General features: G+C 33.6%; 2 protein-coding genes and 1 long non-coding RNA gene across 4 annotated transcripts; 1 reads left to right on the top strand and 2 right to left on the bottom strand.

Annotated features, from left to right (window-relative positions):
• Positions 1-1,188: 1,188 nt before the first annotated feature.
• Positions 1,189-4,042, bottom strand: LOC108477835 (protein NRT1/ PTR FAMILY 5.5-like). Its single transcript, XM_053023341.1, has 5 exons — positions 3,900-4,042; positions 3,647-3,816; positions 3,133-3,347; positions 2,457-3,016; positions 1,189-2,342 (listed from the first exon to the last, which is right to left on the bottom strand). The coding sequence occupies exons 2-5, from the start codon at positions 3,747-3,749 to the stop codon at positions 1,418-1,420; spliced, it is 1,803 nt and encodes a 600-aa protein (XP_052879301.1). The 5' UTR covers positions 3,750-3,816; positions 3,900-4,042; the 3' UTR covers positions 1,189-1,417.
• A 2,419-nt stretch (positions 4,043-6,461) lies between these two features.
• On the top strand, positions 6,462-8,150 carry LOC128285172 (uncharacterized). The gene is made up of 3 exons (XR_008275603.1): positions 6,462-6,578; positions 7,057-7,146; positions 7,826-8,150. It is a non-coding gene; the product is annotated as an uncharacterized LOC128285172 (long non-coding RNA).
• A 1,057-nt stretch (positions 8,151-9,207) lies between these two features.
• LOC108477371 (uncharacterized) lies at positions 9,208-17,094 on the bottom strand. 2 transcript variants are annotated; one of them, XM_017779895.2, is made up of 14 exons: positions 16,738-17,094; positions 16,307-16,414; positions 16,077-16,208; positions 14,706-15,275; positions 14,304-14,448; positions 13,844-14,197; positions 13,212-13,682; positions 11,984-12,867; positions 11,765-11,850; positions 11,468-11,686; positions 11,058-11,186; positions 10,464-10,811; positions 9,988-10,103; positions 9,208-9,535 (listed from the first exon to the last, which is right to left on the bottom strand). In XM_017779895.2, exons 1-14 carry the CDS (start codon positions 16,849-16,851, stop codon positions 9,417-9,419), a joined length of 3,795 nt encoding a protein of 1,264 aa, XP_017635384.1. In that variant the 5' UTR covers positions 16,852-17,094; the 3' UTR covers positions 9,208-9,416. The 2 variants fall into 2 exon arrangements, with proteins under 2 accessions (XP_017635384.1, XP_052879373.1); XM_053023413.1 differs by having other exon boundaries at positions 9,208-9,508.

Genomic DNA, 17,094 nt, shown 5'->3' with positions numbered 1-17,094 from the left:
TCCTTTGCCTGTGATTTTTTTCTCGAAAGGGTTTTCATGTATAATCTGTGTGTTCTTTATTTTATTTTTATTTTATTTTATTTTATTTTCTTAAAAAGAAATTATGTAAATAATTTTGAAAACAATTGGAAATCGAGCCCTTAAGGCCGAAACAAATGTAAATAAGTCAATAGACTCTAGAAAACGAATCAAAGTATGAGCTTGGCTCAAATCCTTAAATATATGTAGTAAGAATGAATGCATAATCTAAAGTTAATATTGCCTTGTATGATATGCATAAATGACTATTGTTATATAAGTAGAATTGAACATATGTGGTACAATTTGGTTAAATTGTTTTAGTAATTAATGTAATCATGTTGTATGCTTGGATTGATGATACGAGGATAGTAGTTAGTATATATTGGTTAGATATCATTTGTATGTTGCATATACTTAAATTATAAGTGTATCACTGAGTCTTATTACTCAACATATGGTTTGTTTTCTCCGTACGTAAGTTCAGGTAATTCTCAAAGCCCTAAGACTTGAAGTCAACATTTAAACTATCGTTTTCAACCCAACAAAATTTGTATTAAGTGGTTTATTTTGGTCTTTTGGCATGTGCCTAGAAACTTTTAACAAAATGTAACAAATGCCTAAATTGAATATGACATGATTTTGCCTAGGATTTGAAATGGTGCTTGGATGTGTTCAATTAATTAATTTGGTGTCTTATGATATATGGTTATGAAACTAAACAAATGTTTGGTTAGTTTGGAGTATATATGGTTGAATTTGGTTTGGATGGTCTTTTAGTGTTTTATCACTTGGAGTTATTGATAAGTTGTAAATTGGCTGCCTTGAAAATGTATAAATAAAAATATAGGCCTTTTAAATTTGAGCAGGTTAAATTTTGTTGGTAACAGATTGTTACGTTATGGTGACAAATTCTTGACGTTGCGATGACGAATCTCTACTATCACAATGAGGAACGGAGCAGAATACTCGCAATGACGCTGTTGCTTTAAAGTCATTACAAACTTTTATAGAGAGTCACGTCGCGACAAGAAAACTCTGAAGTCGCAACGTCGACTTGAAATTTTGTATTATTTACATTTTAGTTCATATTGACCTCGAATTAGTAAATGAACTTTCGTAAACTTATATAAGACTCGACAATAACCATATAATGTTTAATACGCATGATTTACTTATAATTGAATGCATATTGATTTGTGGAATTGAATATTATAAATTTCAGTTGCTTTAGCAACGAATTTAATACCTTGTAGCTCAGATATCGGGGTGTTAAAATGATAGGAGTGCAGCCATTAACCTCAAATATATAAAGAAAAGTGAAAAAAAAAATGCACATAAAAGAATACATATTTTGGCACTCACATCCAAGCATGATTAAACATAAAAAAACAGCAGCCTAACGCACTGACATCCTCTGCAACTGATATTCCTCTTGCTCTTGTTTGTTCTGCGGATCGCCTGCTGCTTTTTCTTCTTCTTGTTGTTGTTTAACTTCCAAGACTGGTATTTCTTGTTCGTTTTCTGGTTTTCCTATGATATTATCATAAGAATACGATGAGGCGACATAAGCATAGATGAAACAGTTGAGTACGGCGAGCATGACATATGCACGATAGATTAAATCCAAACGACTTTCGTTTACACTCTCACCAATCCAACTTTCTTTATATCTGAACCTGCTGTAATAATCTATAATAGCTATGAATCCAATGCTAAGTATTGTTCCAAATCCTGTGAGTGAACTTGTAAATACAGGTGCATATCTCCTTGAATCCGGTGCATAATGACCGAAGAAATTGACGATTCCGTCCCCGGCTAACCCTTCCATTGCACCAAGGAAAATGAATTGCAGAAGCAACCAAGATGCTGACATGGGGGCTTCAGCTTCGGGATTATCCAACAACCCCTTCTTTTTCAGAGCTTTTAACCGTTTGGACTCAACTTGTGATGCAACAGCACAGCATAGTATGGAGGTCAACATGCCTATGCCGATCTTCACTCCATCAGAGTACCGTCTTTTAATTCTTTGTATCCGTTTCTCGAACACCATTTTATACCCTTCATTGACAGCCCTCTTAGAGATAAACTGGATCAGCTGAAGTACTACAAGCGATATACCGCCATGCATTCTGTCTGCCTGCTCGATGAAGAATGTATTACCAAGAGACTTCACCATGCCATACACAATGAAAGTTGCAGACATTGGAATAATATCTAAAAGAAGCTTTGTTTGTTCTACTTCTGTCACGGTACAAAGTCTCCATCTCCTTCGTAGATTGTCATCAGCCGGTGACTCTTTCACTGCAGCACTGTTGAGCAGCCTGTATTTATGGAAAGCATCGATATATGGTTAACGCTACAACGAACAAATCACGGGAATTAAGAAAACGATGCAAAATTATGTAAAAAGAAATGGCAGGGACAGGGCAATTCACTCAAGATGGTCTGTAAGACTATGATTTTGATCTTCCTCGTCCAAGTTTATTTGGTATTTGAGATGCCTCTTCTGCCAAGCCGCGATCAAGGTATGCAGCATAATCGAAAGCGGACTTCGCTGCAGTCGACGAGGGCCATAGAAAGGAAAGCCACAAAGAAACCAAAGTAAACCAATGATTATGGCAACGGCAGATTGGAAAAAATGTTGCTGCCATTTGTAGTAATAAAAGAAAAAACCATAGACTGATGTTAGGGCTCCCGTTCTCAAGAATAGAAAAAGAAGCCATCTGATTACTTTCTGCAGAAAGTTCCGCCAGCCTCCTATTTTGACCCTAAACCTAAAGCATCCAACTTGAACCCTTGCTGGTTCATAGTCTTCCGGGATTTTTGCGACCCTGGTTTGCTCGAAAGAAAGGGCGTAAAGGGGAATAACTTGAGCGGCCCCACCCACAATCACAAGAGTTAATCCTTCCCAGAAACTCGTATGCTTTAGTTCCTTAAAACAATTCGAAGGACATCGTTCACCACCAGGCACTGAGAGTGCTAAGAGGAAAAGTCCCTGCATGATATAAATCTATGTTATTCAAACTTGGCTGTGAGCGTGGGATATGTATGTTTGCTGGGGTGACGCAGCAACAGCCCAGTAAATGATTTTGAAATTAATATCAAACTTACAGCAGAATATAGAAGACTAGAAAGAATCAACATCCATCGGTAGCCAAGATAGGCATCAATGCAGAGGGCGACACATATCTGCAACATATTCCTTAGACCTTCTTGAAGATTGACGATTGTAATTGCTTCTTTTAGTTTCAAATTCAAGGAATCTGTTAGGAATGACGATAGGTTCTGCAGCACTAAAGTCATCAAGCCCTTGCTGAAAACAAGACCTATAAATATGGCCAAAATGAAATTCTTGTGGTTATTGAACTGAGAGTATATAATTAAGATCGCAAGGGATTAGCTGAACAGGAGCCTCACATCTATATGCTTTAGTTAATCATAATAAGTAGTTCACTATATCTAGTTATAAACAATACTCAATCAGTAAGAAAAAAGTGAAAAAGAAGACACGTATGTAATGAAAGTGATAAATCCTACTAAAAACAGATTAATTCTTAATATATATATATATATATATATATACACACATATGAAGTAGGAAGTAGGAAGGAAATGGTGAAAATACCAAAGGTGAAAATAACCAGTCGCTCAGGCCATCTGAACCATTTCCATTTTGGACTTAGGAATCCACCGCATATGCATATCCATATCCATATCCATGTTCCCATCTTTATGTAACTTGAAATGTCGTCCCTTCTTTTTCCTTTGCCTTCACAAATATGCAGATATATTTTTCTGCACAGCACAAGCATTGAAGTTAATTAAGCAACAAAAGAAGGAAAGTTTATTATCATTAATTGTTAATAAATTGTGCCGACCTTTGTATGAAGCTAACAGTTGTCTGAAGTAGGAGCAATAAAGCATTTATATGAATTTCTCATAACCATTGTTCTCTTCTTTTAATTTGTTTCTTTTTGAAACTACTAAGAAGCTCCCCATTTTTTAGGAAAAGGAAAATAAAATAATAAGTAAAGACTTTTCAGGTTGACTCCACATGCTTAAAGACTTTTCAGGTTGACTCCACATGCTTTTTTATCCATCACTAAGGTACGTCGATATGAAAATTTATGATTTTTATTAATTTTATATTTATTAAAATATATAAAGAAAATATCAATGTTGCATGAGGCAAACATAACCAAAAAAACAAAATCATTGGACTTTAACGGTAACTTGTCAAGATTTAATTAGGTGTGTATTTTTACAATTCAATAATGTAATTGGATAAAAAAAATTAACGGCTTAATTAATTTTCTGAAAATATTAAGTACCCTTAACCTATGGAAAGGTACATCTAGAAAAGTCGGATAAGTTTCAATTTTTCCATAATTTTATTCCTACCTTGATGAATTTATGAATACATGTCTTAAAATTTTGGGTAAACTATATAAATAATCCTCCAATTATTAATGTTTTTGTTTTGGCTATTTAGGTTTAAAATTTTTATTTTAGTCACTAATATTATTGAAATTTATTATTTTGATCACTCGTCCATTAAATCACTAACAAAGTATTGATGTGACTATTTTTCTTTGACATAATAACAAATTTAGCCTTTTAATATTTACAAATATTATCAATTTAGTCTTAATTTCAAAAATTCAATAAGCTTAACCTTCAACCTTACACATTATGTCAATTTAGACTTGATTTTTATAAAATCAAAATAAAATTTAGAAAACTTTAAAAATAAAAAATATTTAAACGTTCATTTTTGATAAAATATAAAATATTTTATAAAATACATACAAAATTATAAAAAAATACATATAAATAAATGAATATATATTTTCTATTTTTTAACATGACATTATTTATTAAAATAATAATTTTATAAATAAAACAAGAGGAAAAAAACCATGAAGAAGACTTAAGTAGATTTAGCTTTTCCTTTTTTTCAATATTGACGAGCATCAAATTTAGGTTGGGCCAAAATTTACAATCCTAGGTTAAAAAGGGTAATAATCAATGTCTTTAGGTTGTTCCCAAAATGAGTTTGTTGCATTTAAGTACATGCATGATTGAGGATATATAGGTGAATGTGAAGTCCTAGAGACCCAATGGGTAGATAGCCATGTTGGCAACTCCCCAACAAATTCTTAATTCAATGGCACAATGGTCGAGGAAGTGAAAATCAATGAGTTCGAAGAAAATGTTATTGGTATGGGTGGTTGTGGGAAAATGTGGTGCCTAGTGCTCGGCAAATTTAGTGAGGACTAAGGAATAAAGCCAAATAGGGGTCTACATTCGATCATTCAGTTTTTTATACCAAAAACAAAATAAACCGAATCAACCAAACCAACTTAGGGAGGAAAATCGAATAAACCGAACCGAAAATTTTCGGTCAATTTTAATATTTTTTGAGTAGGAAAAAGTTTTAATATAAGTACTTATAATTTTATCTCCTTTAAATTTTTTTCACATTATTGTCTTCCTTCTTCAATTTACTATATTTTATCACTTGTATTTTTATTTTTATTTTAAACTAATCATAAAAATATTAAAAATTAAATCAAACTTCTTTTAACTCAAAAATATTTATTTTCTTACATAACCCACATATCCTTACTTTGATATATGAAATTTATTATAAAAATTAAAATGAATATCATTAAAACAATGGGTATATGAAATTTATCATTTAATTTATATAAAATTAAATATAATTATATATATATATATAAGTGATAAAAGATTTTCCTATGCAATTTCAAAATATTGTACATATAAATTTTATAAAAATTAAATGATAAAAAATTTATTTTATTTTCTTACATATAAATATTAAAATTAAATTAGCTTTTATATATCTTAAATGATAAAATTTAAATTATGAATTTGAGTTTTTAATACTAATGGGTATTGAGTTTAATAGGTTGAGGCTTTAAGAGTGTAACAACTCATTTTCCAGTGGTGTCGGAAACAATGGTTTCGAAACCTCATTTTTTACTATTGAGATCGTAAATATTAATTAATAATATCGAGTCTATTTTAGTATATTATTGAATTTTGATTTAGGAAATTTATTGATTTGATATTTAATTAAGGTATAAGTGTAATGACTCTAAAGTCAGTAGTGTTCGAAAATGAGATATTGAGACCTCGTTTCCGTAAACCGAGTCCATAAATATTTGCGGAGTTATTGTTTAGGTGAACTGAGTTTTAGATAGATAATTTTGCTGAATTAATGACTAATTAAGGTACAAAAATTAAATCGTAAAAATTAATAGCTATTGATTTTTATTAGTTAAAAGGCTTGAATAGAATTTGTTCAAGGATTTAAATGACAATTAAACCTTATATTTTAGTAGTGGACGGTTTACAATGATGTTTAACTAAAATTAATAAAGAAATTAAAGAAATTAAAATGTAATAATAATAAAAATAATTAGCTAAACGTGGAAGGAAAGAGAAACCATTATTTCATCTTCCTCCTTCCACCGAATCTCACCGTTGGAAGGGAGCTTTGGAGAGTTTGAAGGTTCGGCCCTTACATGGTGAGTGATTCTAAGATCGTTTTTCATAAATTTTATATTTTTGAGATGGTTGTATTTTGAATTAGTTAATTTGGGTGTTAAATTATAAAATTGTTAAAGATTTTAAATATTATAATTGATTATTTTTGAAACTTTTGGTTTTAATATTTTAGTTTATAACCTTAGAAATGAAAAGGGACTAATTTGTGAAGTGAAAGTTGTTAGTTTTGAACATAGGAACTAAAGTGTAATAATTTTAAAACTGGCATGAAATTTCTGTAAATATAGATATTAGAAGGTTGTAGAAGGATGTGAATGAAATCGGATTGAAAAACGGGGCTTAAATGTGAAAGTTGTGATTGTTTCGGTTTTAGGGACTAAATTGAATAAAATGAGAAACTTTAGAAAATTTCTATAAAATGAAACTGAACTGTCATATGCATAAAATAAATTGTTATAAGACATTTTAAACTGATAATTTGAAATGAATTACGTACAGATCAAGATTTGAATCAATTAGTAGATAATCAAGAAAAAGGGAAAATTGTTGATTAGTCCCTACACTTCAACTCATTAGCAGCTTTTACAGGTAAGTTAATATGGTGTAGATATATGCATAAATGTATTGTGTGTATTTCAATTGTGATATTATAATGTGTAATTGTATTTTGACTTGTTTTCAAAATGATACATAAGGTGAGAAATGGACTTAATTGTGATGAATGGAATTGTTGTGTTAAATGTGCCTGGATGAACGTATGATATGATAGGATAGGATACAATTGGCATGCCAATAGGGTCAATTGTGTGCTTGTACGAGATTGCACTTTGGTGCCACTATTTGCATTTCGGTGCCTCTGTACAGCACTAAGTTGCTTTCTGGTGTGTTTAGTAGTTACTCACGTATCCGTATTTGTTTATTATAGTTCATCAGGCTAAACAATTAATATAAAAATGAAAAATGACTGAACGATAGAATGTATTGTGATTAGAAATGGATATATGTGATTGGACTGCTATAAATGATTTTATGTTTGATAATTCTATTAGAATGATACTGAATGAAATCTACATTGTCCGAATTGAAATTTTATAAATCTCATATTTTACAAACTCACCTTACCATTGTGAAATGTGATAACAGGGAAGTTGTATAGTTAGCTAATTAGTATGTTAATTGTGATTACAAGTGAGTTTTATTGTTTTTAAAACCTATGAACTTATAAGTATTCGTAATGTTTATTCTGTTTTGTTTTCTGTTTTTGTAGTTGACATTTTGCAGAATGTGTCTATCGAATCACCCCAGAACTCACACTATCCAGCTTCAATCTCGATAGACTTTTAAATCATTCTAGACACGATTATGTGGCATGTGTATAGGTTTTGATGTGAATAAGTGTTTATGTTGGAAGATGTTGAAATGATACTTATATAATGTTTGTTTTGAATGTTTATATGATATGTATATACTTGAATTGTATATGTGTTTACTTGGAGTTTTCATGAGTTTGAACCAAGAATGTGGCTGGTTGTGGATGTTTATTATGATGTTTAAAATGTTTATTATAGTAAGCTATGGTTGAAGCTTATAAATGGTCAGTTTTGAATGCGAAAAGGTTGAGTTAATGTGATGAAAATGGTATGATGGTTTTGATACAATTTTGATGGTAACAAATGTTTAGTTGCATGCTTGAATTGGATGAATGGTGTGGAATGGTATCAATTTACTCGAATGGTATGTAATGTTCTTATGACCTTGTTGTATAATGATGTCAATGTAGCATATTGGTTAGATATTTAAGAGGTTGATATATGATATGTGATGGCCTGGTTTTGGGCTGTTTTGAACATGTTTAAAAGTTGTTAAATGCATTTTTGAGGTTACTTTTAAAGGTTGGTTTTAAAACAAACACCAAATAATCTATACTTGCACCACAAGGATTAGTGGCACGGCCATGTGATTTCTAGTAAAAATGAGTTTTTAGAGCCACACGGTTCCTAAAAGTTATACAGTCTAGCCACATGGCCATGTGAAATCTTGTGGGAATAGTCACTTTTAAACCACACAGTCACTGAGAGTTACACAGCCTGAGCACACGATCGTGTTCACTATTTTTCATAAATGCCCTTATTTTTGTAAAATCTTTTAAAATGACCCTTATTCTTACTCGGATCAACTTAAGAGCTTTTGTAAGCTCAATTTAGAATCGATTTTGTTTGTAAAACATGACTTGTGAGTATATGTAAAATAATTACATGTTTAATAAAAAAAAATTGAATTAAGTTTTGCATGTAACTATTCCATTAAGTGTTGTAACTTTCTATAACTCAAGTCCGATAATTAGACTAGGTGAGGAGTGTTATGAAAAGTATTAAGTTTTAATAGATATTTGGGTTTAAGGTTTAACTTTGGGCTTGAGTATGTAAATGGGTTATGGGCTTATTGCCTTAATCGGTTTAAAATGTCAAAACTGAAAATCGACTAAATAAACCAATTAAACCGAACATGAAAACTAATTAAATCAAAAAACCAAATTTCTGGTTTGGCATTTACAAAATAGAATTAAAAATAATAAAAAGTTTGAATCTGATTTAAGTCTTATTTGTGAGTTTTTTTTTTAAATATTATAAATAAAAGTAAAAGAATATGTTTGAAACAATTATACTGGGATCTGTGTTGCACTATTACGATCAAAAACAGTTAAAAGTTTAAACAAGAGAGAATCATGGAAGAGTAGCTAACTTAATTGCTACTTTTCTTACATCTTTACTAAGTTTCCTTGGTTGTGTAGATAGAGCAGTTACACGTTTAAACAAGAGAGAATCATGGAAGAGTAGCTACCTTATTTGCTACTTTTCTTACTTCTTTACTAAGTTTTCTTGGTTGTGTAGATAGAGCAGCAACTGTCCGTCATTAGCAGCCACAGCCACAACTTCTGGCCTCGACTCATCTGTTGCAATACACGAAACACGCCCACCTGATATTCCGTAAAAGAAAAGATGCAATCACTCTGTCTAAAATCAGAAATGTATGTATAATATTGAAGCAAATTTCAAGTATGAAAACTTCTGGAATCAGATCCATCCAGGATCATCACAACCAATCCAATGAATCTTCTATGTTCTTCATAATCAGAATTTAAACTTATCCGATACATATCTAGACATTGCAATTATTATAGATGCACGTTTCTTCAAATACCAATATCCAATCCATATCTAGATACGAGTATAGAAATATGAACCTCCAAAGATACTATGAATTCACGGGAAAACTTGGAAAAATACTGAATATAGACATGTATTTCCATACAGTAATCACCCAAGTCCAAGCAACAAAGACTTACAAGCTGTTTACTAAAGGTCCATGAATGGGTTTGATTTAAATTCTAATATTGTCCCCTACATTAAGTACAGGCAGATTACATACCTTCGAAATGATGCAAAACGCCAAGTCTAGTTCCAGTGGACAATTCCCACATATACACTAACCCATCTTCTCTTCCCATGATCCCGTGATCAAGTGACGCACTAACTGTAGCGGCCCTGTCAAATAAAGTTCAACAATTATTTTTGACACATTTGCTTGCTAAAGTCTCAGAAACTACTTTTTTTCAAGTGTTTACAGTAGCCATAAATTGATACAATAGTTCTCTAATACCACATATAACAGCAGCATATGCGGCAAAACATTCTCATATATTCTAACATTCAGTATGAGCAGTTCCCAGACTTCTTTCAGTTACTACAAACACAGAAAGGGAAATATCTGATACAAGAAAAACAGGTTACTTGCTGCCTTGAGAAGAAACAACAGACCGACTCCATTTTTATGAACTCTACATCTCTTTAGGAAACCAAAAAAGCCTAGTTTATATTTAAGATGTAAAAAGAACTTTAAACTACCTTGGATCTAGTGTACTTCCCAAGATCATCGTGTCCTTCACCAGCAAAGCCAGCCTCCATCTGGACGTATTTGCTAGGTGATTACTTGATAAATGCTCATGCTGAGCATCAGAATTACTCAAGACAAGAAGCCAGATAGCAACATCTTTCCCCTCTAAAGGAAGAAAAGAACTATCCTTATGTTTGGAAAACCAAAATTTTGTTGATGTGGTGATTTCATCAATGCGCTCTTTCATGTCATCGTAGCTGAAAACAGGCTGCCAACTAAGTAAACTGATCGGTAAGAATTGCTTGATTGGATCGCCTGAACCAGAATATCTTGAGATATTGACCCTTTTCAGAATATCCCTGAGAAGTAAAACCTATTATCAGTAGCTAATCAGATTTTACGTGGAGAGGCAAATACAAGAAAGCCCCTTTGAAGCCTTGTCCCTTCTGCACAAAATGTTGCATCAAGGATATAAAATACCAATGCATATAAATATATTAATATTTCTACATTGCCACCCAACAATTAGATACAAACTATCACTCAGAAGTCAGAATAATCAAACAGTACAAAAGAATATGGTTTTCAAGCAGAAGCCAACATACCATATAACAAAATCCCCAAAACCATTATGCCCAATCACCAGATGAGCACACTTTGGAATTCTCTTCAACTCCACTACACAAGGAGATACGCAGTCACCAGATGGTAAAATAAATTCTTCTGTCCATGCACTGTAAAAAGTGGACAAGATTGGTAAAATTGCATGATTCATTGAAAGTAAATAGGCAAGGGACCATATTGTCAGAATGAAAAAGGGAGAAAGGTTCCACAATCTATTTTCAAATTATATAAAGCATTCTGACACTTACAACAGCTGAATATTCAGCATTATATGTCTGTTTCTATAATATGAAACCTATTAGGTGTTTCTCAGAACAATACAAAAAAGACTACAATCTGCTATAAGAATAAAGAGGTAAATTTTGTATAGAGAGAATGGAAAGACATTCACCTCCATGTTGAATTCATGGCCCAAAGATACAGTCTCCCACTCTTTCCAGCAGCAAGAAGATAGTCATTTTCACAAACCAGTATACATAGCACACTTTCAACTGTCTCCAATTTTGCAACCAAAGAAACATAACCAGGATTCACTCGCACAATTTTTACTGCATTCTCCTTCGAGCAGCCTGAAAAACAAATTGAGCAGATACAATCTATTCTCCCTTCCCTAAGAAAATAATTCTGATATTAGTATAATATTTGTTTCAAATCAGTTTGAAATGAGAGACCTAAAGAAACAGTTAACCTGCAATAAGGTGTTTTAATGCTGTCGAGTAAAACAAGACATTGCCCACCTGGGGTAAATTGTAACCCACATCTTTCTACACCAATCTAGGAAAGAACAAAAGAAATTGTCAAAAAGATTATCACAGACCAGATAAGCACCATGTCAAGGAATCAATAAGTGCAATAGAAATAGATGGAGAATTTATATATAAAAACATATCTGCCCACTAAAGCTTACTTCAGAAGATGGTAACACTACTGATGTGTAGCCAACAAAAGAAGGGCATCCTTTCCTTGGTTCTTCAGTGGCTACCTTGTAGATGAACAAGGTTCTGTCCGTATCTACAAGAAGACCACATGAAACACAAATGTGGATTTCATTTCCTTTTGTACCCAGTAATACTGATGAAATCGGCAAAGGATGAAAATAGCCTCCTACAAGGTTGAAAATGCCCCTTAGATCACTACTAAGCTCTACACCCCCATGATGGTTGACACCTGAACTACCTTGAACTTCCATTGCTGTAGATAAGTTCTTGTCACAAAAACTAGTCACCGGGTTTTGACACGATGCAGAACAGCTGTTTTCTACAATAAACCTCTCTTTGTAACAATTTTCTTGATACCCCCTTTCAAGTGAAACAGATTGATTGAGTAAACAAGATGCATCCCTTTTAGATGCACAAGTCAAATTTTGGTTTTCATTAGATAGAATAGGTTGCATATTATTGATTTCAGGTTTGCAATACGCAGTAGTTTTCTCCGTAGGCAATCCACAGGATTGTCCTTCAAGCATGGGTGTATTACCAAAGACATCTCTATTGCATGGTTTGTCATCAGAAGAGTGACAACTCTTTGAAACAAGTGAAGTTCCTGGCATAGCAGAGTTATTAGGGGCATAATCATCTCCAGAATTTCTGCATATGATACTTTCAGATAGAGGACCAACGTATTTTCTAGTTGAATAAGCTTGCTTTGAGATTTTCTTTCTGGTATACACTTTATTTTGGTCTTGATGGGAAGAGTTAGTAGTAGGAGCCCTGGTTTCAGCACTACTGTCTTTCCCTGATAATTTCAATGAACTTGCAATTCCTCTTGAATTAATATCATTAGCATCCACAACTGCAGAAACATGATTATTTGCTTCAAATTGAAAATCATCAAAATCATGATTAACTGAAACAAAAATAAATAATAGAATTATCATGGAGTTCCATGTAAACTATCAGGAATTCAGTAAATTGCATGATATACAGCTTTCCATAATGTAAGTTCTGTTCTGAGTGACAGTTTCTAACCGTGAAGTTAAACTTTAGGTAAAGGTTGCAGGCTAGTAGGAAACTAGGTAGTTTTCATTCCACGCTATATTGATATCTTGTCAATCAGTTTAGGACTAAGGCTTGCCCTGTGAGGACTTAAAAGTAAATTTGACAACAAAAATTTCAAGGTTGGTTGAACTTCATTACCTTCAGCACAATCAAGTGCATTCTTGGGCTTCTTTTGCTTGGAATGGTTTCCAATATGTGCTGAGTTTTCATCCAAAGTTATGGAAACACCCTGGTTATCTTCAGAGAGAGTTTTCAAGATTGGAAATGCACAATCTAAAACAGACTCGGCCATGTTTACTTCCTTGTGGCAGATGGTGTCTTGGTCCCCACAGCTCTCACCACAACAAACTGGTGTTTCCTGATTCGATTTGATGCTAACAAGCTGTTCCTGGATGTTGGAATCAAATGCTTCTTTGTTGAAACTAGTCTGTTTAACCTCCACCATACTTTTTGAAAACAATATAGCTTGGCTAGCTACATGATCCCCTCGCTGACTATTCTCAAAACTGTCAAGAATAACAGAGTTCAAGTGTTCAAGATTTGGCACAACTAAACCGTGGTCTAAACCTTGGATATGCATTCTTGTGTCCTGTTCTGTACATGCATCCTCTGTTAGAATGAAGGCAGCAGTTTTAGCAGAAAAAACTCATGAGCTAGCAAGAAAAGATTAACATGAAGCTACAAAGTCTAGGGACTCGAGGTGTTGGATGCTACATGCCAAGATGAATATGTTCAGAGAAAATTTCAAAATTTATAAAATTTAACAGTACCTGAAGATGGAAGGTTCAACAAATGGTTAGTGACAATGTTGTCCTCTCGAGAGTTCATCACATGAGGCAATACATTGCATGGGCTAATTGTTTCCTTTTTCTTCTTTGAAGACTCCTTAAGCAATGGAACAGCTTGAGGAAGTAAAACAGTCATCATCAACTTAGCCATTTCCTGACCTACCGAATCAAACTCACTTTTTTCAGAACCTGTATTTGAATTAGATGTGCCTATTTCTTCTTCTTGATGAGACTCAGTCACCAAGTTATCAGAATTAACCATATTAGCAGTGATTAACTCTTCTTTCATACTGCCAGTTATGTCCTTTGCACCTGAAGCAACATTGGTCCTATCATCTGCACAGATGTTGTGGCCTAATAAGGTGGATGCTAAGAATGATAAATTATAAATGTAAAAGAAAACCTAGGTTACAATGTAGTATATACTGCAGATAAAAACTACCTTCAAAATCCAAAGTATCAGGTGCATAAAGATGGACATCATTTATGCCCATGGAGTCATTTGGAAATGATGAATCTTCAGGTCTGTCATCTGTTCTTATAGGAAAACAGAATCCTTCCAGTACAGTATCTTGTGACCTATCCAACTGTAAGAAGTTAAGAACGTTTCTAATATTGTGGCAACTAATGTTACTTGTAATAGCAAATTAAAAACTGCATCAACTGATTATGGAAGAGGGTGATAATTCTGAGGAAATAGCTCTTAAAAGCTAGCTCCAGATGGTAAGACTAATTCAAGCAGTAAGTACGTAAATTTTGCAAGAAGATAGAGGGAACATGATTTCAACAAGATGTTCAACATGGGCAGAACCAAATGAAAATGAGACATGATAGACTATCTTACCTCTTTATATGCAATGTTAGCTACTCTAGTGAATTTTTCATTTTGGGAACTAATAAACTTGCCCTTGGCTTCATTCTCACCATGATGAGCCACGAAATCAACAGATTTTGATGGAAAACCATCTTTGGCTGGGGAGCTTTCTACAATTTTCTCTACTGATTTAGAGAGCACTGCCAATGCTTCGGGAAATCTGTCAATTTCATCTTCGGAAGCATTATGAGTTACCGAGAACCCATGTTCATGTTTCACTTGATTCCCTGGTACTAAATTTGAACCCTCTGCATCATAAGTCAGGTCCTTAGATCGGGGTCGTTTACGGCCGGGCCTGTCAACCAACTTGCTTTGCATTTTTTCACACCTTGTACTTCTCTTTTTCTTGATCTGTGGCCTGGCCAAGTATGGTAGTAAATCAGAAGCAGTACAGATAGTTGAGCTCCCATTATCATTATCCATTCTAGAAGCGCCATTGCAAAAGCTGGAAGATACCAAACTGCTTTCTGCTGTTCCATTGACATTTGCCACCAATTCCCGTAGTAACCTTTGAACAAATGGATTTTTAAATCCAAAAAACTGCATGAAAACGCAAAGAAAAACTCAGTGAAATTACCTATGTTTTTCTTTACTTATCCAAAGTTAGGAAATACATTTTCAAACATTAAGCAAGTCAAACCACAAATAAAAAAAACAGCCAAGAAATAAGTGAAAGTTTTTAAAATATGTATGCAGTATGCATGCATATAAAGGCATCAACATCTATAAAATAATACTATAGAGCACCTTTATTGCATTCGTTGCAAAGAATACAACAACCTGAGCCACCCAGTGAAAAATCTATCAAAGAGAAAAGATCGACTTAAATGCTCCACATTATACTGCTTCAAATTGATGTCAGAGCTTGATCTTTATCATGTTAATCACTCTCAATCTAAGCGACTCTGAGGTTAATATTTAAGGTAACCGCATAAAGATGAAAGAACAAGACAGTAACTCAAAGGATTTTCACAAGCTTAGCTATTCTTCTCACTAAGGCTAAATTATAGTAGTCACCAGAGCAACCCCTAGATCATCTTGTTCAAATTAGGATGCATCTCTTCTATAAGAAATCTTCAATCTAGAGACCAAAGTGTTTGACAGAAGAGAGTTTTATAATTCTGAACAATTAAAAAACAAGAAAAAGTAGAATGAATTGTCATCTAGGTGGAAAATGCTTTCCAGATACCAGATATGACAACAAAATAAGAACATAAAGATGATATCACCAAAGCCGCAATTGTCCATACTAAAGTTGTAAATAGCAATGCAATTAACCAAAAAAGGAGGGCTAAGGAAAATGCAACTTCAGAGTGCTATGGAAGCACCACCAAGTTATACCTCCACACCATCTATCTTGCATGAGAATCTCTTTCCATGCCATATCTTCAAATGTGGGCAACCCATCTTCTGAAATTTCTCCCATGCAATATCTGGAGTTTGTCCAGAACACGATTGCCCATCACAGGAGATCTGCATGCAAATAGAGGCACACTTTTGCTTTATAATTCGCTTAAAAAAGTATCAATGGAAAACAAGATGCAAGAAAACCATCATGTCTGCTTACTCACCACAAACAAAGGCCCTCTAGGACCTTCATGAATTTCTGTCTTATAAGTGCTTCCATTGTGAGCCCGAACAGCTTGATAGCCCACAGGATAAGGATATCGATCTTTACCCTACAGATTAACAAGGTTAAATCCACTTAAACGAAACACCATTAGTCCATAACAATTTACTTCAATTTTCTGCTGTTAGTCCAAATATATGTTTTTTTAATTTGCCAAAACTTGTTAGGATCGAAGATTCGGAGTTCCTAAATTCCAATTACAAATTTACACCGTACTTGCAGAAAAATATACTACTATTAGAGACACCGGCAATCAACCAGAGTTCTTTAGTTTTCATTCAAGTTATTCGGCAGGTATCTATATTGATTACACAAAAATAATCGTAAACCGTGAGAATGTCGAGTAAAATGCAAATAGAAAAGCAAACAAACCCTAGAGGAGCTCCAATACTTCTTCCCCCAGGGGCCTTTGTATAGAGATCCAACGGAAACGATCTCCAGATCGTCTAATTTCGCTGTTTGCTCTCCTTCTTTAGTTTTCGCCATCCAAAGAAATGAGAAGAAAACAAGATTTCCAAACGACTAACAATAAGCGAGTAGAGAGGATTTTCAAGATAGACGAAGAGATGGCTTTTTAGATGGCGGGAACTAAAATCTTGAAATGCGTCATTTCCCTCGAACTTCTAAATAAAAACTTTATTTGATTAGGAAAAAATCTAAACGCCGTTGCCTGGGATCGAACCCGGGTCACCCTCGTGACAGGCGGGAATACTCGCCACTATACTACAA

Source organism: Gossypium arboreum, chromosome 12 (assembly GCF_025698485.1).
Source record: "Gossypium arboreum isolate Shixiya-1 chromosome 12, ASM2569848v2, whole genome shotgun sequence".
NCBI classification, from domain to species: domain Eukaryota; kingdom Viridiplantae; phylum Streptophyta; class Magnoliopsida; order Malvales; family Malvaceae; genus Gossypium; species Gossypium arboreum.
The sequence above is the reverse complement of the archived record's forward strand: the minus strand, read 5'-3'. Positions and strand labels throughout refer to the sequence as shown.